Consider the following 25,032-nt stretch of genomic DNA (forward strand, 5'->3'; position numbering starts at 1 on the left):
GCCCTGACATTTCTCACGCGGTACAGTGATGAGGGAGAAAACTTTTTACGAGTAAACCAAATTGTGACAGGTGATGAAACTTGGGTGTGTCATTTCACACCAGAATCGAAACAACAATCGATGGAGTGGAGACACACTCATTCTCCGAAAAAACAAAGTGACAATGTCATCACAAAATATCATGTGCACTGTTTTCTGGGATAGGAAAGGCGTTTTGCTTACTGAATTTCTCCCCAGAAGTGAAACCATTAATGCGGCACGATATTGTGAGACTTTAGCAAAACTAAGGCGTGCCATTCAAAACAAACGAAGAGGAATGGTCAGTAAAGGAATTGTGTTGCTCCATGACAATGCTCGGCCCCATACTGCTGGTGTCACTCAATCGTTAATTCGACAGTTTCATTGGGAGCAGTTCGATCACCCGCCGTACAGCCCAGACTTGGCGCCGTCCGATTATCACTTGTTCCTGCACATGAAGCGCGAGCTTGGTGGGAAGCGCTTTGGATCTGACGATGACACGAAAAATGCTGTGGAGTCGTGTTATCGAAACTGGCGGGAAGTTTCTTTGACGATGGTATACAAAAACTGGTCACCCGCTATGACAAGTGTTTGATCATTGGCGGAAACTATGTTGAAAAATAGTTTAAGACATGTATTTTCATGTAAAAATAAAATTGGATTCGAAAAAAATTGTTTTACTATTTTTTTTTTTTTTTTTCAAAACGGTACTTAGTTTCCGAATACGCCGAAAGTCTTTTCAATTCATTTATGAGTCGCGTAATTTCGCTTGTTACCAATGATTTAATTTCAGAAACATTAAAAATAGCACGCACCGTTTTCGAGTATTCACTTGGAGTCTTCTTTCCAGATGGAGGTAACTAACAATTTTTTCCTTTCTGATTAATAATGTTGCTTACTTTGCAATCAGAAATTTTAATACTATGCGTTTTAGAACTTTTTGAATTACGGAATATTCATATTTCTCTTCGGAAACCGAAAGAACACATCATTCAATCCCCAGTTTGTTTACATACGCCATTTTGAAAGCAAAATAAATTTATTAGTAGAAGAAAATATTTCTCGTTTAAACATTTAAAATAATAAACTGTTGTCAGAAATTTTTATTTTAAAACATTTGCTTTTCTTTCATTCTTCACCGAAATCTTTCTAAACACGTGCAAATACCCTTCGTGTTTATTTTTTGCTGGTTGTTATGTTCATTTTCAATTATATCCAAATGATGAATCTGTAGTTAAGGAATTAATTGTGTTCATCATATTACTGACAACCCTGAATGAGCTGCACAGTTCTAAATGGTCAGAGTGTTATTACCTGCTCAAAGGCAACTTTCACAGCTCCTGTTTATTTGTAATACTTATTGATAATTTTGATGTATAGCAGTGTTTCTCAAACTTATTTCTTTTACCGACCCCTTTGAAAATCAATTATTGTTCATCGCCCCCCATTTTTATACACTCCTAAAACTTAAAAACCACAATTTCATTACTTGAATTAATTTAGTTATAGTCGGTTCTGGTGTTTAAACTTACATTCTAAACTAGAAATTTTTACCAGTGAGAGCAATTACAATGAAACTTAATTTGATTAAAATTAACTTTTAATTTGATTAAAATTATTATTAATTAATATTAATAATATATTTTAATCAAATTAAAAGAAACAATATAAATAGGTAATCAATTTTAGTTTTTAAACTAATCTAATGGAATGGATGAATTTGATGATTTTTAACAAGTTTGTTGATATCAGGTTCGATTTTACTCAAAAACAGTCTTAAGTCGCTGCGTTTGGTAACTTGCAAATGATTTCTCTTTTTATTAAGCAGCGTTATCACAGCGCTAAATCCACGTTCACACAAATATGACGATGGGAATGATATCAAAAATTGTTGAACGATCGACCACAATCCAGGGTACAACTGCGGAATTGACTTTTGTAGCCAAAATTGTTGGTAGCCATTTTTAAATTTGCTTTTTATTTCCTCGTTCGTTGTCAGTTCTATAAGTTCTTCTTCCGGCTGGGGTGATATTGCTATGTTGACTTTTGAAAAAGGATCTAACACCCAGTCTGGTATTTCCAATTTCAAAATGTCCTGGAACCTTTCAATGAAATCACTGTGAAGATTTTCCAAATGTTGGCAGTAGACGAGCAAGTCGTCGTTGTTGCAGGATACTGATAAATTGGGAAAATTATGGAACTCACGTCTGCTGATATTCTTCTTGTGTAAGAGCATCTTGGCTACGAAAGCAGCGACGATATTTTTTGTTTTTATTAAGTTCAAGTCATCGCCTTGAAGTTGGAGATTCATATCATTAAACAATGTATAAAGGTCTGTCAGGTATGCGATATCATTCTTTGATGTGATGAGGTTTCGTGAAATGCTGTTTTAATTCTAGGTTTTCAATGGTTTTAATTGTAGTGAAATTTAAAATATAAATATACAAATCTGTCATCGCCTCCCTAACCCACGTCAACGCCCCCCATTTTTTCTGGGCCCCTTAACGCCCCCCTCTAGGTCTCAAACGCCCACAAGGGGGCATTATCGCCCACTTTGGGAAAGACTGATGTATAGGATATGGCAATAATTTTTTCCATGTTACCAGAGAACTAAAAATTATTTAAAAGCTTTCTAAAGGGCAAGAAAGGGCAGAAATATATCTTTAACAGAAAACCATTAACTTTTAACACTGCGTTTTGAGACTGGCGACAAGGGAGAAAGCTTTGTGTCTCCAGCAGCCTCATAAAAAGTATTTCCATAATGAATGAGCAAATAAAATATTCCGAATAGCTAAACATGCAAGAAAGAATCTTATCTTTTGCTTTAGTGCTTCGTCCAACTGACTATGTGTCATTTGAGATGAGTTTCAGTTGCCGATAGAAGTCAGATAAATTCAACTTAAATTTAAAGTCAAAATTTCCTTAACAATATTATTATTACTGTGTTTTTTAATTGTTTTGACATTTCCTCAAATTTGCACTGTTTCTTTAACAAAAATTATTATTTATGCATTTCTTCAATTGTTGCACTTTTCTTTTAGCAGAAATTGTCGTGAATTTTTAATAAATGTTATAGTTTTGAAATTTAGTTTTTGTAATTTAATGTCTCATAAGAGGTAGTTCTTAATTTCTTTACCATCTTGCGTGAATCATCGTGATTCAGTATGATTTGTAAATATGTATCGTCTCCGCTAAGAATACTTTCAAGATAACTATTATTTTAGATTTTCATTTTCTCTAAGTCAAGTGATATCTTGAGGATTTTCAAAGTTTCTTTTGATATATATTGTAAGGATTATATTTATTTAGCTAAAAGTTAAACTTCCTGTCCTATCGCTCCTTAATTTTAACTTACAACTTCCGGCCAGAACGTAGTTTTAGAATCACGTTTGAATGCAAGTGGAGGAAGAGCGGTATTTAACCGCGAAGTTCTACTGCCTTAGTCAGAGAGAACCAGAGATTCTGACTAGCACGCGTCCGCCTTTTTAGGCTACTTTCTCTTAAGCTATTATTACACTGCCCTTGATAGCTTCGCAGTCAATTAGCTTTAAGGGGCCAACTCTGTTAGAATCTTGATAGCTTCGGCTATATCTTTTTAGTTAAGATTAGTTTAATTTAGTTCTTGGTCTCTTAAGTTCAAGCCCGAGTTTCGGCGTTATTGTACAACTCCAAGACGGGGTTCAGTTACACCTGATTGGAATAAAAGGGTTATTTCACCCTTCTATCTTGTTGTTTCCTGTCACACGAACTCAAGCGATTATTCGCTTATCAGTCCTTAAGATTCTTCACATTCAACTGTAACTTAAAGTACACAGTACAGAATATTTACAATATTACTTTTATTTCATAGAGGGGCGGCTCTGCTAGCCTGCTGATAGAGAAGCCGACTGCCGTCGCCTTGGGGTCGGACTCAAATCCCAGAGAGGGCTTCGATATTTGTAAGTGTATTGTGTCTTTTCGGCATGGAAGTACTTAAAATACCGACGAACTCAAAACAAAATCGTGGTAGGGAAAGAAGGTTAGGAGGCCCTTAGATTTCCATCCCCGGAATGTTTTCCATCAAAACAGGGACGGAGCTTCTCCTCCGTGCGTGTATGATCGGTCATCCTTGTGATGTAGCTTCGGCAACGTTCTCCAGGATGTCATGGCTGAAAAATCGAACGATTCGGTCATAGTTCTCATCAGTATAGAACTAGCAAGTATCCGGTCGCTAGAAGGAAAGCAAATTTCCTAAACCTTGGGGCAAAATCACGACAACAATATTATTGCATAATTTCAACAAGATTCAATATATTATTTAAATTCTTAGAATTAATCCATTAAATAATTTTTCTGTTAGCGACCGTTTCCTTTTTCGAAACCCTTTTAGAAATCATTAAGAAATCATTATAGAAATTGCCGTTATATATGACTGTAACAAAATTTCACGAAGCTTTTGTTTTAATATTTCATAGAATTAGAGCAAATCTTTCAAACGATTTTTAATGGTATAACACAGTGATGGTCAGTATATACAGTGGTGGACAAAATTGTGGACACTTTTGGAAATTTTTATGTTTTTGAACTTTGTATGCTTATAGAAAATGTTACGTTTCGCAAAATGCAAACTTGTATATATCATTTTAAAGATAATTTATTACTGAATTCAATACAAAACACAAAATTCAATTATTTGCAATACAAAAAAGTTATACGTACTTTAATATAAATAAAAAGCACAGTTATGAAGTGGTTTGTAATGTCTAGCATTCCTGGCCAATCACCGTTCTTGTTCTGAGAACCAATCAAATGTTAATAACTGCCAGTAGAAGCTGACATCATGTTTACACTTGAAACAATTCATTATTTTGCTTTGTTCTGTTTAAATGTAAAAATTTTTAATATTTAGTCAAGAAGCAATGACATCAAATAAAAGAGTAGATTGGACACCTAGAAAGAGATGTAATATTATTGTGTTACGAGAAAGTGGTCTTTCCTATGCTGAAATTGCAAGAAAGGTGGGTGACCACATCTGGAGTCCGAAAGTTTTGCTTACGATATCAGGAGACAAATTCAATAAAAAACAAAGAAGGAAAAGGCCGAAAAAGGTGCACCACATCTATTGATGACAGAAGAATAAAAAGACTATGTCTCCAAGATAGAAAAATGTCATCAGCGGCCATCAGAAGTGATCTGAATGATGCTGGTGTTTCTGTCAGTTCAAGAAAAATCAGAAGAAGATTAACAGATGTTGGACTGAGAGGTAGAATTCCACGAAAAAAGCCTTATCTTAATTTTCAGCAACGCAAAAAAGACTACAGTGGGCAAAGGAACACATTAATTGGACAGATGATCAGTGGTCACAAGTTATATGGAGTGATGAAACTAAGATATCGTTATTCGGTAGTGACGGGCGAAAATATGTAAGACGTAGAATAGGAGAAGAGCTACATCCTGACTGCATTCAAGCAACTGTGAAGAACCCAGTTAGTGTTATGATTTGGTCATGCATGTCAGCAGATGGTATTGGTCGCCTTCATGTCATCGATGGGACACTGAATGCCAGAAATACATTGACACTATTCTAGAACCAAAACTTCTACCTTCCATCAGAGATCTGTTTTCCAACAATGCTTCGTTTATTTTTCAACAGGATTCTGCTCCTTGCCACACGGCTAAAATATCGAAAGAGTGGTTTCGTACAAAGAGCATTAAATTGTTGTCATGGCCAGGAAACAGTCCTGACCTCAATCCTATCGAAAATTTGTGACACCGTTTGAAAACTCTTGTCCGAATGAGGCGCCCATCAAATAAAAAGGAACTAATTGAGGCTATAATTGTTTCCTGGCATCATGTAATAACGAAAGAAGAGCTTAAAACTCTTGTCAGCTCAATGAAACGTCGATGTGAAGCTGTAATCAAAAATAAAGGGTACCCTACTAAGTACTGATAACTCACTGCAATCATCACTATCTAATGTATATCGATAACTATTATCGTTTAACTTTTTTGTATTGCAAATAATTGAATTTTGTGTTTTGTATTGAATTCAGTAAGAAATTTTCTTTAAAATGATATATACAAGTTTGCATTTTGTGAGACGTAACGTTTTCTATAAGCATACAAAGTTCAAAAACATAAAAATTTCCAATAGTGTCCACAATTTTGGCCAACACTGTATATCCTTAGAAGTAATGTTAATATCAACAGAATAAATATTATTTCGGGTTTCACATTTCAGTGTTAACTAAGCAAAATTTATACAATTTAGTATAAATTATGCATTTTAGTCCATCAGCGACAAGTTGCTTTATTAAACAACTTGCAAAGAAACTTTTCAAATTGTTATTGTTTTCATCTTGAGGATCTCGTGTCCCAGAAAAGCCGAAAGTATTGCAACTTTAAAAATATATTTCTCACAGATTCCGTGCGCAAGCGATTAAATGCAATAGCTAAGCCTTAAACACGGTAACAAATCTAATTTTTACTAAATTAATTCACAAGTCTCCATATTGCACTAGTTAATGATGAAATAATTTCATTTCATTTTTTCCTTTTATTTGTGCTTGTAATTTTGAAATTGAATCTTAAAAGAGATTATGTTTTATATATTTCATTTCTGAAGGACTAATTCTTAAAGCAGAAGGGGTACTGTACTTCTTAACTTGTTTCATGAGTTGAAGCAAAATCTGCATACCAAGATCAGACTGTAATTTCTTCTTAATCTTAAGACATTTATATTTTTTAATTTTAACTTTTTGACGTTGGAATAATAAACCGTAATATGAAGTTTTCAGGCTACAACTTTTATTTCTTTTAAATATCTTCTGGAATAACAATTATAGCTAAACTAGCAACGTGTTGTTATATTATTCACTAATAATACACAGAGCTCAATAACTTATTGTACAATTGTGAAGCGATGTAAGGAGATTTTAATTGTTATAACTTATATTTAACATAGAAATTCAAAAGAAGAAAAGAATAGCTTTAAATTAAAATATTTTTAGGATTCATATTGTTGTAATTTAGTTAATTATAAGGATTTATAGCCCTTTAATAAAGGCGAACTAAAAAAGAGATATTTTTAAAATACAATAAGGAAAGGAAACACGTTTGTTTGCTAGTCTACAGAGGTGTGTTTACCCATTTTTAGAACAATTTCAATGAAGAATTAACAGCTTATTATTTGAAATGAGAAACATCGTCAGCTACTTTTCAATTTATTTTTATTTCAAAATGTCTCATGTAAACAAACTGTAGATTGAAGGATATGTTGTTGTGTTTTCCGGAGAGAAATATTCGCATTGCACATTTCAAAAGCGTTGTGAAATGAATGGTATTAAAATTGCGAAGTGAAAAAATAAGCAACATCCTCAATCGTTGCCTTTACGTGGAAAGAGAACTCCAAACGATTACCCGAAAATATACGCACTGTTTTTAATGTTTTTAAAGTTAAACCGCTGGTAACAAAATAAAATCTTCCGACGTAGAAATTAATTGAAAATTCTTTAAATGCATCTTATAGCAACAATGAAGAAAATAAGTTTACAACTTTAAAAAAAATTAATGTTCGGCAGCTATAGCTGAGATATGTGGCTGAACACAGAACAATCTGCAAAACCCAACCTAATTTGAGTGAGATAAATGGAAGTGCATTGCGACCCTTAATGGCGCATGCGCTTATCTAAATACTGCAGCAGGTAAAGGTCAATTTATCACAGAAAACGAAGAGCAAAATGCCCAAATCTCATTTTGTTAATGCAATAAAAATCAGTAAAGGATTTATGATTGTCGCAGAATTCTATTATAATGAGAAATTAGAAATAAGAAGAGAATGAAAAAATTTAAATTGAACTCAAGTTCTATCAAGAGTTTTACCTCCGATATATGCAAAAAAAAATTCCAATCATTTATCTCAGTAACTTTCTAAGAGTGCAACTTCACGAAGATAAAGCAACAAGTCATACAGTAAGACCCCGCTTAACGCGGGGGATACGTTCCATCGAAGTAGAGCGTAATGCGAAACAGCGCTAAGCGAGGCTATCTTAACATGTAAATAATGGGGTTAGGGGAAGACGGATAAAAAATGGTTAGGCATTAAATTTAATAATGTTTTTTTAATAAAAATAAAATCAAACATTTATTTCTTACAAAAATAAAAACAATATAAACGCATATACTTTTAAAAACAAATAAAATTCTCAGTCAGATCATTCAGTCTATTCTGGGTTTCCAATTTTCTGCCTTTTTGTCAAGAAGGCATTATGATAGATTGGCTTAATGGCATATTGCGTTCGATTTCGTCGTCAATCCATATAGACAGTCGTTTTTCCATTTCCTCTATAATGTTATTTCTAGAACGGGTAATTCTAGTTGCAGAGCTTGACGTAGTTGCAGTTGCCGATGACAGTATTTTTTCTTTATTCTTAAGAATTGTCCTTATTGTTGAAGTTGCCAAAATCAATGCAGCGCTAATTTGAGATTGACGTTCACCAGAATCTAATCTTCTAATCACTTGCATTTAAGTTTCCAGTGAAATGCTTTTTCTGGTTGCTTTCTTTTCTTGTTTTTTATTATCACCCATGATAAAAAGTAAAGATCATAATATTTGTCACTGTATTAATCGTTATAGTATTATATATCAAATTTAAACTTACAATAATGTCAACAAATGTTTCAAATGATAAAAATGCGTCCACCAAGCAAGAAACACAACTACACTGTTTCGGATATGTTATTTGGAAACCTAGCGCTGCGCACAATTTCGGAGAATCCCCGGGTTGAAATAAAAGAGCGCTAAACGAAACAGCGTTAAGCGGGGTCTTACTGTATTTCGAAACGTACCACTGAATTCTTTGAAAACGTAAAGACTGATACAAGTATTGCATATATACCGTTTCAACGATTCCCTATCACGTCCCTTGACGCTTCATCTACATACTATTGTGGCTATGTCCTCTTAAAAAGAGCTCTTTCTAAACACAAACCCACCACAGTAGATGGATTCTGGAAAGTAGTGAAGAGAAATGAAAATCAATACCCCAGTAAATTTTATAAAAAGCACCTTATATCATGCAAATCACAATCCAGACTTAATAGTGCAGAAAAAAGGACATCCGATCAAATATTTAGGAAGGTTCGTTTTACATTTTAAACCTTAATTAAGCGGCTCTAAAATCATTTTAAAGGTGTGTAAAGACTTTCTAGTATGCAGAAAATATAAACAAATTCCCGGTCAAGTTTCACTTGTAGTGTTTCGAAGCTTCGTGATTAATGTGTTAACGTAAAAAACAAATATTTACTTGTTTTTTACAGTAAAGCTTTGCCCAATTTTACCTACAAGTATAATCAAAATACAATTAACCATATTTACATAATAAGTAATGCATAAAATGACAAAATCCGCACAAAAGGAGTTTCGTCGCAATCCTCTACGAAGGGTTTTTACAATGATTTACAATTTTTCTTGGGCAGTGAGAAAAAGAAGCGCATTTAAATCAAAGCAATAAATCTCAGAGGAAATAAATTTTACGATTAAATATCACAAAGTCTGAAGCGCGCTTCTGATTAAAGCATCCTAGCGCAAGGATTAAAAAAAGCTTATGAAAAACGTTCAGAAAAAATTCATTACCAGTATACATCCATTTTTCTAGTGAGGAACAGGCGGAGTGACATCACCCTAGGGCTTCAACAGTTGGTTCTTAATCTGAAAATCAATTCTGTAAGAACAGGAGTTTTTCTAACTCTGATTAAATTCAATCCTGATTTAGAAATGCGTCAAAGTACATTTCAAAGCAACTATAAGAATTATACCTTTTTCATTGCACCTTTTCTGTATTTATCGCTCTACAACTAACTTTTTTTTGGCTTACATAAACTTCCTAAATATGTACTTTTGTTTACATTTTGAATCCGAAATTATGTTGTAAGACTAATATTCCAAGTATCAGAAGTTTTGAATTGCATTGCAAGCTGCAATATAGTTTCCCATTCCCTTCTAAAGGGACTTCCATATTCAACAAAATTTAACGGTTTTCGTAAATCATTTTAACTGGGATAATTTGTATCTTAAAGTGCGTGCACACATTTCTAGTCTATATTTCCATCCATTTGCGTAACGGGCACCGAGCAATCATTGCATTTGAAACGAAAATGCAAGTGTAAAGAAACTAATTGCAACGGATTGAAAATACAGTTGCAACTGCAATGCTGCCATAACAAATGCAATGAAAGACTTAAGCTATACACTTTCAAAAGGTTTTAAGCGATTATTGCAACTGCAATGAAAGCTTTAAGTCACAATAATTGCAACGAATTACTACGGATTAAAGCTGCAAATGCGATTGCAAATATATAAAGCAATTGCAATTGCAAATTTTGTGCTTAAAGCTACAAATAGTATGGCTACAAATGCAACTGCAAATGTAATAAAAGCTTTAAGCCCTAGGCGTTCAAAAAGGTTTAAGCAATTGTTGCCAACACCAAGAACCGGTTTAATTTTGGGAACTACGGTTCCCAAAGTACATACGGTATCAGGGTCATTTGTTCCTTCTAACCTTCTTTGGGAACATGCAAGGACCTGACTCGGAACAGAGAGCTTACTAAAGCTATGTTCAGAACTGTGGGAAGTAGACAGGATACACAAGAAGGGTATACAAAACCCTTTATTTTTCTCTATTTACAAAGACTTCCGTACTTCGGAATACACAGACCCGCTACTCGGGGTCTAACGTAAAAATATAAAAATAGAACTAAACTCTAATTTAACTTTAAAATAATAAACGTGGAAGATTGGCCTTATATTAACAGGAAGCGTATGTAGTACAGAGAACTGTGAACACTACAATACGTTTAAAAGTTATCAAGAGGATTAAAACCTCTGGCCTGGAAGGCAACAAGCAACTGCGTAACTTCTAAGGTAAGCGGCCTGCTTCGACTCACTGCTTCCTCTCTCTCGCTTGGCAAAAAGCCACAACTTAAATACTTGGCGTTCGCCAGACAAACTTTGCATAAAAACCTTAACGCTTATAATTCTGGCCGGTAGTAGAAAATAAGAAGTGATAGTAAAGATTTAAAATAAAATAAACGTTAGTAAAACTTAAGATACTTACAACGGTACTTCAACTGCTATTTAACTCTTGCATTTAATCCAAATGCTTCTTTGCAGAGCACTGCATCCCAAAATACTGAAGTAATAATAATAATTTATACAATATATTTGCTGAGGCTTAAGAGGAGAAGAGTTATGTTATCCACGCTTGTATTTCATAATAATTTCTTGCTCCCAGATATTTGGCAATTATAAAAACTTCTTCATCGCAATTAGAATTAATTCGAAATTTCAAAGCTTTTATTTTAGCAAAACAATAATATAATGTAGAAAACATTTCATTTTTTCTTTTTAATTTAATTTAATTTAAATGGTTGCATTCAAATATTGCTTTATCCAACTGAAGTTAAATTTTCATGAAATATTATGTAATAATGTTATATAATTATATGAGTATAGAAGGAAACTTGAAGATCATATAAAATTTCGTTTCTTATTTCTTTTATTTTTAAACACTTGAAAAATGTCTCTTTTTCCATATTTGTAGTTTTAAATAAGTGGATCTGACGACTTGGTAAAATAACACAATTCGCCACTTGAGAGAAATATTGGCTGCAAACATCATACGTAAGTGATTAAGCGAAATAAATGCACAGCTACGGTATGAATAATTGATATTTTAAGGCTGGAAATCTCTACGTGGCGATGCGTGATAAAATAATACCGTAACAAGTTTTTTCGTAGCATTTTTCTACAGTTCCTTTTGAATACTGGACTTTATGTTGCGTACCTTGAAATGGCGAGAGAATTCTTAAACCTGAAAGGTATTTTTTCCCTACTTTCCGAATGCCTTCGTAGTGTAACCGGAAGCACGTTTGACGGATATTTAGGAGGTGCGAAATTTGAATCCCGGAGATAGCATTGATAATTTCTTCAATTCCCTGACATCAAAAATTTCTAACGGGTCTACAACTCATATGTTAATTGTAAATGCTTAGTTTAATATTTTGTGTTAAACTGAAATCAGCATATCCAGATAAGATCGCAATTATTTTTACAATTTTATATTTAATGTTTTTTAATATTAATTAATTTTTGAAATTTTGATAGTATTACACCCCAAAATAAATTTTCATATTAAAATTTCCTTTTTCAATAACTTTTTCCTTATTTTTAAATTTTATTTTATGCTGTTTTCTTGCGCTTTTATCTCTTTATTTCTTTGAACTTTGAACAAGAAAATGGTACTGCCTTAGTAGCGTCTCCAAATTTTCAGAATGTGCCAAACACTGGCAACCATGCCCATAAACTCTCTTCAGGCAACCATACCTATAGCAATCCTTCAATTAAACAACAATTTTCGCATGCCTTCCTTTTAGAAAGTCCTCCACGAAGGCATCCCTCCCCTTAGGCAGATAGCCCTAGTGTGCTTTGCCGTAATTAAATAAACAATAAACCGTATGTGTTCCTTTTGTTGTATTCCAAAGTTCTAGTGATTTTTATAAACAAACCGTGATATTTTTTACCTAAAACTTAATTTTTAAGCATGCGCTTGTGGAATATGTGACGATGGAAGAAATTGGGGTGAAATTTCTGCAGGAATAGAGAATTTTGCCAAAGAATATCTAAAAGGAACATCGAGAGAATTAGTTAGTTAGATAGTCTGTGTTGCCGAGGTTTCTGCAATGGTTTCTGCTGATTTTTTAAGAAACAGATCGCTGTTTACTTGGGGAAAATAGCGCAAAAAAAAATGCAGAAAGATTTGGAGACGAAAGAAAGTGCTTTATTTTATTAACCTATCAAGTTATTCTTATTTAATAATAAAAATTTATATTTTAAATTGCTTAAGTATGTCGACTTTTCATATGTTGATAAAGTTTGCCAACTTACGAAAAATATTGATAGTTTGAGAATCATTTTAAAGTTATGGAAACCACCAAGTAACGTTCGCCTTTTCATCCGTAAAAAATCTCCAAAATGCTCCAAGATGGTTGAATAAATACCTAAGTGTCGAAATTTCTTGCGAGTAACAATTTTGCAAGAAATTTCTTAACTTGAAATAGAAAATAAATATAAATTTGAATCTTTTCTTTTGTGTTATTATTGCAGTTGTTTATGCACTGTTTGATAAAAAATCAGATGTAAAATTTAAAAATCTACTTTTCTTTTTCTTTCTTTCTTTTTTTCCTTTGTTTTAAGAATGATTTTAAATTTTGTTAAAAACATTTCTTGGTGTCAGCTATTTACTTGCATATCGTGCACTGGTTCGCATGCAATTTATGCTTGAGACCACTGGTTTATGGCATAAACTGCAGCATGAACAGTTTTTAACCATAATTATAAATATTTTTACCGAGAAACAATTAGAAATCATGAACTGGAGCATTGCAATCTCACTCACATTTTTATACAAAGCATTACGGGACTTCTATCAGAGTTATGTTCATACTCAAATATAGGTTTAATAATTATGAACTTCTTATATGCGTTGTAGCTTCTAAACCGGCTTATAAATAAATACAGCTACGAAATTTAGAGTTAAACGGTGCTCAGAATCCAAAAATTAATGACTAGCATTTTCCTATTTGAGAAATAATGGTTTAAGATATCATTATTTCCTAAAGTGATCAATTTATGTTTCCTTACTTGTAATTATGACAGCAGGTGTTTTTGAAAAAATCTGCATATCGACAACTTTTAAAACATTTGCCGTATTGCTAAGTTTTAAATAAGAGCATTCAGATGCTGCATTTCTAGTTCTTTTATCCGATTAAAATTTTAAAATTTTTTCCCATGTTGCTGATATGATAGAACATTTTGCTCAAACTGGCGCCCCGAAGCGATTTTACAACAAATGCATTTCTTAATTACATAAACTATCCTTATTATGACAAGAATTTGAAAAAAAAAAAGTTTGAGATTTTAATGATTTGGAGTCCAGTTTTGCATTATTTTCATTACCATTGAAAACGAATGCCAGTAACACTCCAGAAAATCTGAAAATGGAGCTAATGAATGTACGTTTGTTTCTTTCCGTAGCTTAGAATTAATAAGAAAAGGACCAGATTGACAGATGAGTATCTATAATTCGTGATGAAAATAGTTTCTAGAATTTTTCTCCGAAGCTAAAAATTTTATAAGAATCGAAACGCTATCAGATGCCAATCTATAATAAGACACAAAATTTACAAACATTTTAAGTGCAGTATATATTTCACTCATTGCATTCGTATTTTAGTATTAAACAGTATTATAAAAATAATATATATTGTTGCCCGGTAATAATATATATGTGATGTACCAGTTTTTGTCCAGAATAAATAGATCGTTGAAGAATCATAGATGTAGTCGTAGCTTAAATTATCAGACGATAAGTTTAAAAAACAGGGATCCATTTATTATATTTCAGGAGAAAATAGCAGTTACAAAAATTAAGATATCCGGAGTAAATAAAAAAGAACTACTAATAACATTTTGTATGAAGTTTACTGCATGGTTACATTTAAGAAAAGCCCGATATATTCCTTTGCGAGTCCTTTTATAGCCTCTGGTAAGGCGGAGCTTCCAAGAAATGACGTCAGCCTCGTCAGCCAATCCAGTTCGCTTTGAATATTTCCAGAACATTCTATAACTGTACGTGTAGAAAAAGCGGGAAAAACAACTTGACTATGGGGCTGTGGATTTAATTCCATGTACTTTCAAATAAGAGACCGTCACCATTAAAAATGAAAAGAACATACAGTTAGAAATTTAAGTGTATTCTTGACTATGGAATTTTATTATTACATATATATATATCTGTTCAGGCGCGGTAAGATAGCTTTCCCGCAAATGAGGTTTAGGGTTGCCATAAAGTGGCAATGGAAGGCAAGGTTGCCACATTTGGCGAAAAATCGTCCATTTGGAGACAAAATCGGCGATATGACATAGAAGAATGTAGAACCTTCTGGAACGAATTCTTACTGGTTTAGCTCAGAATGTTCTCGAACACAATATAAACCCTGCTGGTACGCGGAGAGTTAGTGTCTCGTCTAGCGAGTTGAGAGCTGATAGTCATTGAGCGAGTGTCTAGAAGTCTAACGCCGAGTTGGTCGTCGAGTGCATCGAGAGAGTCTTTTAGTGTATCGCGAGTTAGTGCATTGTCGAGTTTTGTCTTACTGTGTGCTGAGCTCCGTTAACGACTGAACCAAGTTGAGAGCTGTACTCTTGTTGTGTCGTCGAGTGCATCGCGAGTTGTAGCGTGGAGAATCTCGAGAGTAAGTAGAGTTCCGGGAACGACCGAGCAGAGTCGGGAGCTGTACTCTGATGATTTGCAGTGAAGCTATCTTCACTGTTATAGCCTGATTGCCTGAAGGTTGTGTCGCTGATTATAACAGCATGTCTATTGTAGTTCTTCGACGACTGTAAAAACGTGTTTTTTGGAGCTGTCCTGAGAATACTGCCCAATAAAGTGTCTTTTGGTACTTCATCAAATGCTGTAGTCATTATTCACTCCAAATCCACGAACTCTTAAGTAATGAGAAAAATTCGTAACAATATTTTTATATAAGAATGGATTAATTATTTTCATTTTATTTTGTACGTGTAAGTTTGTTTGATATACGTTTAAGGATCTAGAACAGATTAGAGACGCTTGACGAGGTACCACTCTATTTAAAACAAGCTTTTCAAAATAGCAATTCCAGAATGATAGAAAATTATTTTCGATGTCATTGTTGTTGTTGTCTAACGGTAACATCAGAGCAAGCTCACGAAATTCATAGTGGCTCTGTCGTTGGCAAAAACCTTGAGCACCATATAGGTGATTTCCTATGTTATTGGGTTAAACTTGGAGACTTGTGCACTTATTTAGTACAGAAAAAAATTATTGTTCAAGACGCATATGTGCATTTATTTCACTGGATCACTTAGGAAGGAAATTTAAAGCAAAAACTTCTGTCAAGTGATTGTCTTTTTACAGTGTTACTATATCAAATCCTTTTACTGAACACAGCAAACATTTCCTCGAAGTTATCGATTTTTAAAATGTTTTACCCGTGTTTTACTCAACAAGTTTAGTTAGGCTTAAGTTTATAATTATTTTTATACAAATATATGTACATTTTGTGCGTACACCGAAGGAAAATTTCATAAATAAAGAAAATATTCATTATTTATTAGTTATGCCTCGCATAAAAACGTTTCGCAATTTTTTTAATTTTAATTTTAGGCATAGATTTAAGCACACATTTTTTAGTTTACCTTTAGATTTCAAAAGCAGAAAATAAATATAATATTTTATTCTTTTGCATCATGATTATAATTGTTTATGTATGCTTCGAGAAATATATATTAAACAAAATTTTTTATTTAAATAAAACATTTCTATTTTTTTTAAGAACTGTTCAATTAAAAAACAAATTCGACCTTCAGAAGCATTCAAGTAGTATATTTGGCTTGCATGCAGTTTGAATTTGTGACCATTATACTAGAAGAATTTAACAAGCAAGATATTCTAAAATGAACATTAAAGAGCTAATAATCTAATTTTAAAATGAACTACAATATTTAGGTTTCTAAAGTGAGCTACAGTGTTTACCTTAACTAGAAATATTAAAACTAAGCATAGATTCCTGAGTTTGCGCCTAAGAGTTGCTCATGTTAGGATTTTCATTCTTTATACATTAAGGTTGCAAATACATTAAATTAATGAGAGTAGTAATTTTTAGCTCAAATGACATTTTTGTTTTTTTAAGTTATACTTTACGAAATAATCTGTTAACTTTCATTACAATATACACATCAGTAACATTGGTTGCTTTTAAAAATAATTTTAAATGCTTTTCTCCCGCTAATTCAATTAATTTATTCCTCAAATATTTCAATTTAATATTTAATTAGATGCGATTTTGTAAAAAAGTTTCCAAAGCGCTATTAATAATTTCAAAGCTTATAATTCTACTCTATTAAAGAACAGTATTTTTAAATATGTTTCTTACCAGAAGTATTCATTTTAATTTTCACGTGCTGGATAAATAGTATTTTCATTTTTACTGGGAGCTCTTCGTTACATTATCATTGGGAAAATCTGTTTTTTAAATTTCTATCGATTTTTAGAGATTGCTTATTATGGGTAACATCGATGAATGATTGACTTTATGTACTCTAGCAGTAAGTTTCCGTTTTTCTAATCAGTCTCAATAACGATGCTATTACATAATTTAATTGCTAATTAGTGGTTACTGAAAGCGGTTGCAGTGATGACAAGTTTCGGGTTTAATGACAGGATCTACTTTTCACGCATAAATATACGAGACAATTGATTATTTTATCCTACTTTATCCTCATCAGTTTCAAGATCGTAGCAACGTTAACCATTGTGATAAGAATTTATTGTCAAAAACTTTACTTCTTAAGAACTTACAACTCGAAAAGTACAAAGATCAAATGTAAATTTAACTCTGAACTTTCGATTCAAGCTTAAAGCTTTAAAATGATCAAAAATTGAATTTTACTCTTTGAATGCGTTTTCAACAGTGATCAACATTTATTATAAGGTAAAACTGTGCAAAACGTTTTGGCAGTCTACCCATTGAAGATCTTTTTAACTTTTTATCTCTCCTTCCCACTTTAACTATTATACATAATTACACTAGGACGAAAAAATGCTTGTGATCTTTTAATTATTTATTTTGTATTTTTATATTACATATATGTTTTTAAATTACATGCATTTGTACTTACATTCTGTAAATTTTAGTTTAATTCAGCATTTGTTAAAGATGAAGAAAATAATAGATTCTCTGAATTGGCAATACCGAATTTTGTGGGAACTGAACATACTCCAATAGTACATTTGGGCATAACTTTATTGACTTGAAATAATGATTTAATAAACCACATACCTCAAAAAAGAATGGAAAAAGCTGAAAAAGAATGGAAACTTACTTTAAAGCTGAAATTTCTGTTCCCACTTCGAACTGTTTTTGACTCCACTGAAATTAAAAATACCTTTATAAATTATACCTTTAATAAAACCACTTCAAATTGAGTGTTTTCTGTTTGATAAAACTGCTGCAGCTGATTTCGTTTCGATTAGTTCCATTTTTACAACATATATGATGAGCTTTTTCTTGTCTATATCTGTATCTACCTTCATCTACAGCAGTGCTTCGCAACCGGTGTGCCGCTGCACACTGGTGTGCCATGAGTAGGATATAGGTGTGTCGCAATCAAATACATGTATTTGACATTTTGCAATTTTTTATCATGTATTTAATACACAATGACAATTTTTTTTTCCTTAATAATTTCTATTTTAAATGTTTTTATATATTTCACTGTTGTGTGGTTGTGTGTGTGATTGTAAGTGTGTCAGCATTTGAATTTTTTCGGCACTTCCTTGATAACTCGGAACTCAAAAATATATAACTGTTTTTAAACATAAATTTAAACGAAATATATTGGTTTCAGACCATTTTAATTAAAAATAATAGCTCTAAAACTGTTTTTTTTAATTTGAAATAAACCAATCAAATTGAAGAATTTTTGTTTTTTAATTTTTTAAAAAAATTTCGCAGTCAGTAAGAACTTCGTGTTACGTTGTCAGATATTGAGCCGAACATAAAACTTTTGTGTTCATTGAAGCAAGCGCAGGTATCACATTGATAATTATTATAATTGCATATAAATAAATATGTTATGGTTTTATAAATTTATATTTTTCAAATTAAAAACAAAAATTTATTGTAAATTTTGTGTATAAATCAATACATATATACATTAGCTTTTGGTGTGCCACGAAATTCCAGAAAGATTTTTTGTGCGTCGCAGGTGAGAAAAGGTTGCGGAGCACTGATCTACAGGGTCCGTCAAAAATGTATATGTACCATAACAGTTGGATGTACCTACTAGTTGAATTATCTTTGCAATATATGGTAAGGCATTTGTACAACACATCCCCATAACCGTAATATGTGACGTATGACGTGTGATAGTGAATTAAAATGACCTTGAGGGGTTCAGAAGGATAACGTAGGAAATCGGTTATACTGCAGGTCCTTCGTCACGAAATTACAGCGGCATGTGCAGGAATTCCCGCAGACACATTAACCAACATTACCCAAGCAATCTCTTCCCATTAAGATTACCATTCTGATACTTTGAGAACTCTAAACAACTATACAAGTACAGGGGCAGGAAAGGTGCCTTGAACCTAACCTATAATGCAGCATTTGCATTAGCGTGTAATGAAGTTTGATAACAACACACAGTAAAGAATTTTCTTTCATTAAATTGCGTAAACATTTTTTCTGGTGGATTCTGTATATACAGAGATATATAGATTAAAAAAGCATCAAATTAATTCCAAAATCGTTTACAAATCGTTTACAATTTAGTTATTTATTTATCAGAGACCCATCGACTCCTCTCTATATCGTATAGATCCCTGGAAGTCTATATTGATCACTTTGGAAACACCTTTTTAAGGTACGTATAATACACTGGTTAAAAGTTTGCAATCGAATTTGTTTTATCATGACCACTGTATCACCTTAATAAAATAAACTCTTCAAATATAATAAAAAAAAAACATGGGAAAGGACATTTCGACGATCAAGTGACCAATGCATGGCGTCATAAACTGCTATATTAACTTTGTTGTTGGTATAAATAATAACGAAACTTTTACCGTTGAAATGTGCAAAAATAGTTTTAAGGAATAGACATTAGCTCTAATCCTAATGATGAGTCGAAAGAACTTTCTCCGTGATATTACATTAAATCATTGCCAAATATTAAGTCCACTGTTCAAGTACACAGTGAAATTTTTTAAAACTATATTGAGTGTTTCTGTTTATTTTTCAAGACAAATACAGAAGATTTTTAGATATTTTTTAAAACAATTTTGATAGAAAAATTTAAAAAATTAAATGTTTTACCAAGAAATTTCTAGCAACTATTTTAAATGAGAAATATCATATGCCATTTTGAAATTTATTCTTGACCGAAAATGTCGCATGTAAACAAGCTGTGAATTCAAAGATATGTTTCGCGCTTTCCGAAGGGAAGTATTACTATTCCATAATTCATAAACGTTGTGAAATGCATGGTATTAAAATTTCCAAAACAAATAAGCAACGTTATTAAACGGAAAAGGAAAAACCGTCGAACATTATTTCTACATGGAAAGATTTCACACGAATACACGAAAAGGATCCGTATTATTTCATTGGTAACAAGAGAGTTAAATTCTTGGTAACAAGAGAAAATCCACCGATGCAGAAATCAATTCCAGAGTCTTTAAATATATCTTTAGCAACAACAAATATAATAATAAAACAAGATTTACAATTTAAAAAAGGCTAAGAAACATAATGTTCACCAGCTTAAAATTCTGAAACAAGGAAAGGTTTATTTATTTTTAAAAACGAAGGAAAAACAAACATGTAGAAAACATGGTTCCGTCAATGCAAAGAAAGTTTCAGTAAGAGATTTACGACTGACACATGATTTTCTTACAATGAGAAATTAAAACTAATATGATTAGAAGAAAAGTTTTAAGTTGACGTATTATGAAAATAAAGTTTTAGTTCCGGTATTTGCAGAAGAAAATCCATTTCTTTGTCCCAGTGACTTTTAAAGAGTGAAACTTCTTCCACAAAAGCAACACTTCATACTTCGAAAAGTACTTCTGCGTTTCTCAAAAAAAAAAAAAAAAAAAAAAAAAAAAGTGATACATATTATATATATGTTACCGTGAAAGACCGAAATTGGAGAATGTCGACTTTCACCGGAGAATGTCAACATTCACCAGATACACCGATGAAAGATCGAATATTTCATTACATTCTTGTACATTCGGACCTTCACCGGTGCATGTCGACAATCACAGATATGCTCTGGTGTAGGTCGAAAAGAGAAGAGTATATGTACACGCTGTCATTCCAAAAGGAAGTGTTCCACAAATAAATGCAGTTGTAAAAGCAAGGGCCTCTTGTGCAATTCAAAGTGTCATAATAGTTTAAGTTGTTGCAATAAATAAGATTTGAATCACATAATTTGGTAAGTTTATAACTTCTATTACTTTCCTTTCTCATTTTGAATGTACTGTGTGTTTTAAGTTCTTATGTTCTTAAGTTCTTATTCTGAGTATCAAGTGCGTTTTTTCGCGACTGAATTACGGAGAAGGAAATATAATATTCTTATATGTTCAACATTCACCATTAGTACATGGTGAATGTCGACATTCACCGGTGTAAGTCAGAAATAAGAGTATTTGGAAAATATTTCGGACATACACCAAGCGAGTATGTGAATGTTGACATTCACCGGTGAAAGTCGACATTCTCCAGATTTCGGTGTTTCACCGTAACATATATACATCTTTTCAAAGTTCTCCTGCCGATGACGTTCTATCTAAGGACTTTTATGCCTTTGGTCCTTGGATAAGAGATCTTTCTAAACTCAAATCCATTACGTTTGATGGACAGAGGAGAATAGTGGAAGAGGAATGGAAACCAGTACCCTTGGAAGTTTTATGAAACGCCTTTCTGCCATGGGCATCATGCTCAAACTCCAGGAAAACGACTATCAGATCGAACATTTAAAAAATACTATTTACATTTTATACGTTAATTTAGTGTAGCCCTACCCGCGGCCCGCGGGCCACATGTGGCCCTCTTATTCATTTTGTTGGCACTTACCCTTCTTTATTGGAAAAAAATGTTAGTTAAACATTTGGAAAAACAAAAGACCCTTCTTACTGCTTTAAATAATAAATAATAAATATAAATAATTGTATTAAATATAATAATTAAGTAATAAAAATTATAAGGCTCAGACAATGAATAAAAAATATAAATAATTATATTAAATATAATAATTAAGTAATAAAAATTATAAGGCTCAAACAATAAATAATAAATATAAATAATTATATTAAATATAATAATTAAGTAATAAAAATTATAAGGCTCAGGCAATAAATAATTATATTAAATATAATAATTAAGTAATAAAAATTATAAGGCTCAGACAATAAATAATTATATTAAATATAATAATTAAGTAATAAAAATTATAAGGCTCAGACAATAAATAATAAATATAAATATATATATTAAATATAATAATTAAGTAATAAAAATTATAAGGGTCAGACAATAAATAATAAATATAAATAATTATATTAAATATAATAATTAAGTAATAAAAATTAAAAGGCTCAGACAATAAATAATTATATTAAATATAATAATTAAGAAATAAAAATTATAAGGCTCAGACAATAAATAATAAATATAAATAATTATATTAAATATAATAATTAAGTAATAAAAATTATAAGGCTCAGACAATAAATAATTATATTAAATATAATAATTAAGTAATAAAAATTATAAGGCTCAGACAATAAATAATTATATTAAATATAATAATTAAGTAATAAAAATTATAAGGCTCAGACAATAAATAATAAATATAAATAATTATATTAAATATAATAATTAAGTAATAAAAATTATAAGGCTCAGACAATAAATAATTATATTAAATATAATAATTAAGTAACAAAAATTATAAGGCTCAGACAATAAATAATAAATATAAATAATTATATTAAATATAATAATTACGAAATAAAAATTATAAGTCTCAGACAATAAATAATAAATACAAATAATTATATTAAATATAATAATTAAGTAATAAAAATTATAAGGCTCAGACAATAAATAATTATATTAAATATAATAATTAAGAAATAAAAATTATAAGGCTCAGACAATAAATAATAAATATAAATAATTATATTAAATATAATAATTAAGTTATAAAAATTATAAGGCTCAGACAATAAATAATAAATATAAATAATTATATTAAATATAATAATTAAGAAATAAAAATTATAAGGCTCAGTCAATAAAAACTGTTGTAAATATTGTCAATTTAATAAGGGAAGGCAAAGCCCAGAGACACAGAGCATTTATTCCATTTGTGGACTTTGGATGCTAAATATGTTGACATTTTATTGTACTGTCAAGTGTGCTGGCTAAGCGTTGGAAATTGTCTGCAACAGTGTTTTGGTTGAGGGATAAAATCCTTGCTTTCCTCAAAAAAGAAAACTTTGGGCATGAGTATCAAGAGAAATCCAGTTTTTAAATCATCTTTTTTATTGACAGATTTAACGCTAAATCTAAATCTAAATACTCTTTACCTAAATTCTTTAAATCTTTATTTAAATGCTTATCTTTATCTAAATGCTTTAAACTTGAAATTACGAGGCAGGAAACAAAATATATCCCAGCTTTGTGGACATAGTGAAGGCTTTCGCAAAAACAATTATGTAATGCAAATTGCACTGAAGGCAAATAATACGGCACACTTCCCATTTTGTCAGCAGCTGAAAGAAGGAAATAACACAAATTTTAGTATGCTTCATGAAATAATTACTGATATCAAGAAAGAGTTCGAGGACAGATTCCAGGATTTTGATTCCCTAAGAGCAAAACTTTCATTGTTAAACAACCCCATGGAGAAGAGTTGAAGTAAATTAGGTGTCTTGCGACCTTCAAATGGAAATTTGTAATCTTTAGGCAGATGCAATCTACTAGACAAAAAACTGTGATGTCAACTAAACATTTCTGGAAACTGATTTCTAAAGAACGTTTTCCCAAACTGCATAAATTCTGTTTGCAAATGTTATCGCTGTTTGGCAGTATATATGTGTGTGAAAGTGCTTTTTCTGCTCCCAAAAGATCTTTAAAAAACGAGAAAGGGCATTGAAAGTGCTTCATTGGAATCGAGCTTGAGACTTTGCCTTACTGAAATTACAGTGGGCATTGATAAACTTGTATCAAAAATCAGAACCAATCATCACATTGATTTCTAGACTGTAAAATAAAGTGATATGTTAAACTAGTGATTTATATGTAAACCATTTTCTTTCTTTAATGTCTCTGGCCCTCGCTCTACTATACTAACGTTTGATTGGCCCTCATATAACTAAAGGTTGGACCACACTGCGGTTAATTAAACGACCTGAAATCGTCTGAATGTGTAAACACCCTCTGTAGCTAAAACAGAAAATGTTCTATTAATAAACATGTTGCCATTAAAAACAATAAAAACGGTATTATAAAAATTACTTTATTTCTAAATGGTCCTTTTTAATTTACCCTGCATATCCATATACTGTTCTGATTTTGGATAGTAAGTGAAATGCATAATTCTCTATCAATTAATAGAAGTTTTATGTTTTAATAGAATGAAAGTATTTTCTCAAAGTGAAACATTCAATGACCCTACACGAAAGGAAAATCGCAATTTTAAATTTATATGACTGACATTCATAAAATTCACCTTCATTTTTTAATATCGAATGAGAGTGACATTTCTAAAAATAAAAACCTTATTACCAACACAGTAGCTGCTTTTTCTTTCAGAACTAATTGTTTCTGGTGAGTTCTGTTTTTTCCCCCGTTATTACAAGTGGTTGCTCAAAAATATATTTATTGACAAAATGACCGTCTTGATAAACAGTTTTAATTTATTTTTCATAGTGATTAATAGCGTTATGTTTCAAACACCTATGCAAGTATCATACTGTAGCATCATTAGGTATTAAGACACAATAACACGCCGAACAAATACTAATTAAAAGAAGTCAAACAACAAAAATCAGCGTTATGTTTTCAAATTTTCACAGGACTAGTTTCGATGGTTTTACCGCACCACCATCGTCAGCTGCCAAAGCGCAAATGAACGAAATAGGATGTAATGATCAGATAGCCTGGACAGAAAATAGGCTAGTGGCGCCATCTGTTGATGAAACCAGAACTAAAACATAATTTCTTTAAAGGCCAAAGGCAAAGATAGATTGTGCAATCCATAAATTGGATTGTCCATAAGATATGCTTGTCGTTGCAACAGCCTTGGGCACCTTACAGGTGACAGTGCAATTTAGCTCAATTCCCCTCTCCCAATTTTGGTGGAGA

At 31.7% G+C, this 25,032-nt stretch overlaps 2 protein-coding genes across 2 annotated transcripts in view; one reads left to right on the plus strand and one right to left on the minus strand.

Moving 5' to 3' along the window:
- The window catches only part of LOC118192379 (allatotropins-like), a 175,149-nt gene that overhangs the window by 21,294 nt on the left and 128,823 nt on the right, over window positions 1–25,032 (plus strand). The window lies entirely within an intron of this gene.
- LOC146998961 (protein FAM200A-like) lies at window positions 1,721–2,329 on the minus strand. The gene has a single exon (XM_085810279.1). The coding sequence runs from the start codon at window positions 2,327–2,329 to the stop codon at window positions 1,721–1,723; it is 609 nt and encodes a 202-aa protein (XP_085666405.1).

Source organism: Stegodyphus dumicola, chromosome 2, assembly GCF_044657685.1.
Source record: "Stegodyphus dumicola isolate Sdum_Otavi_A_Nest chromosome 2, ASM4465768v1".
Taxonomy (NCBI): domain Eukaryota; kingdom Metazoa; phylum Arthropoda; class Arachnida; order Araneae; family Eresidae; genus Stegodyphus; species Stegodyphus dumicola.

Excerpts from the sequence above, each read along its gene's own strand:
- LOC146998961 (XM_085810279.1), bottom strand. The coding sequence starts at position 2,329 with ATGAATCTCCAACTTCAAGGCGATGACTTGAACTTAATAAAAACAAAA.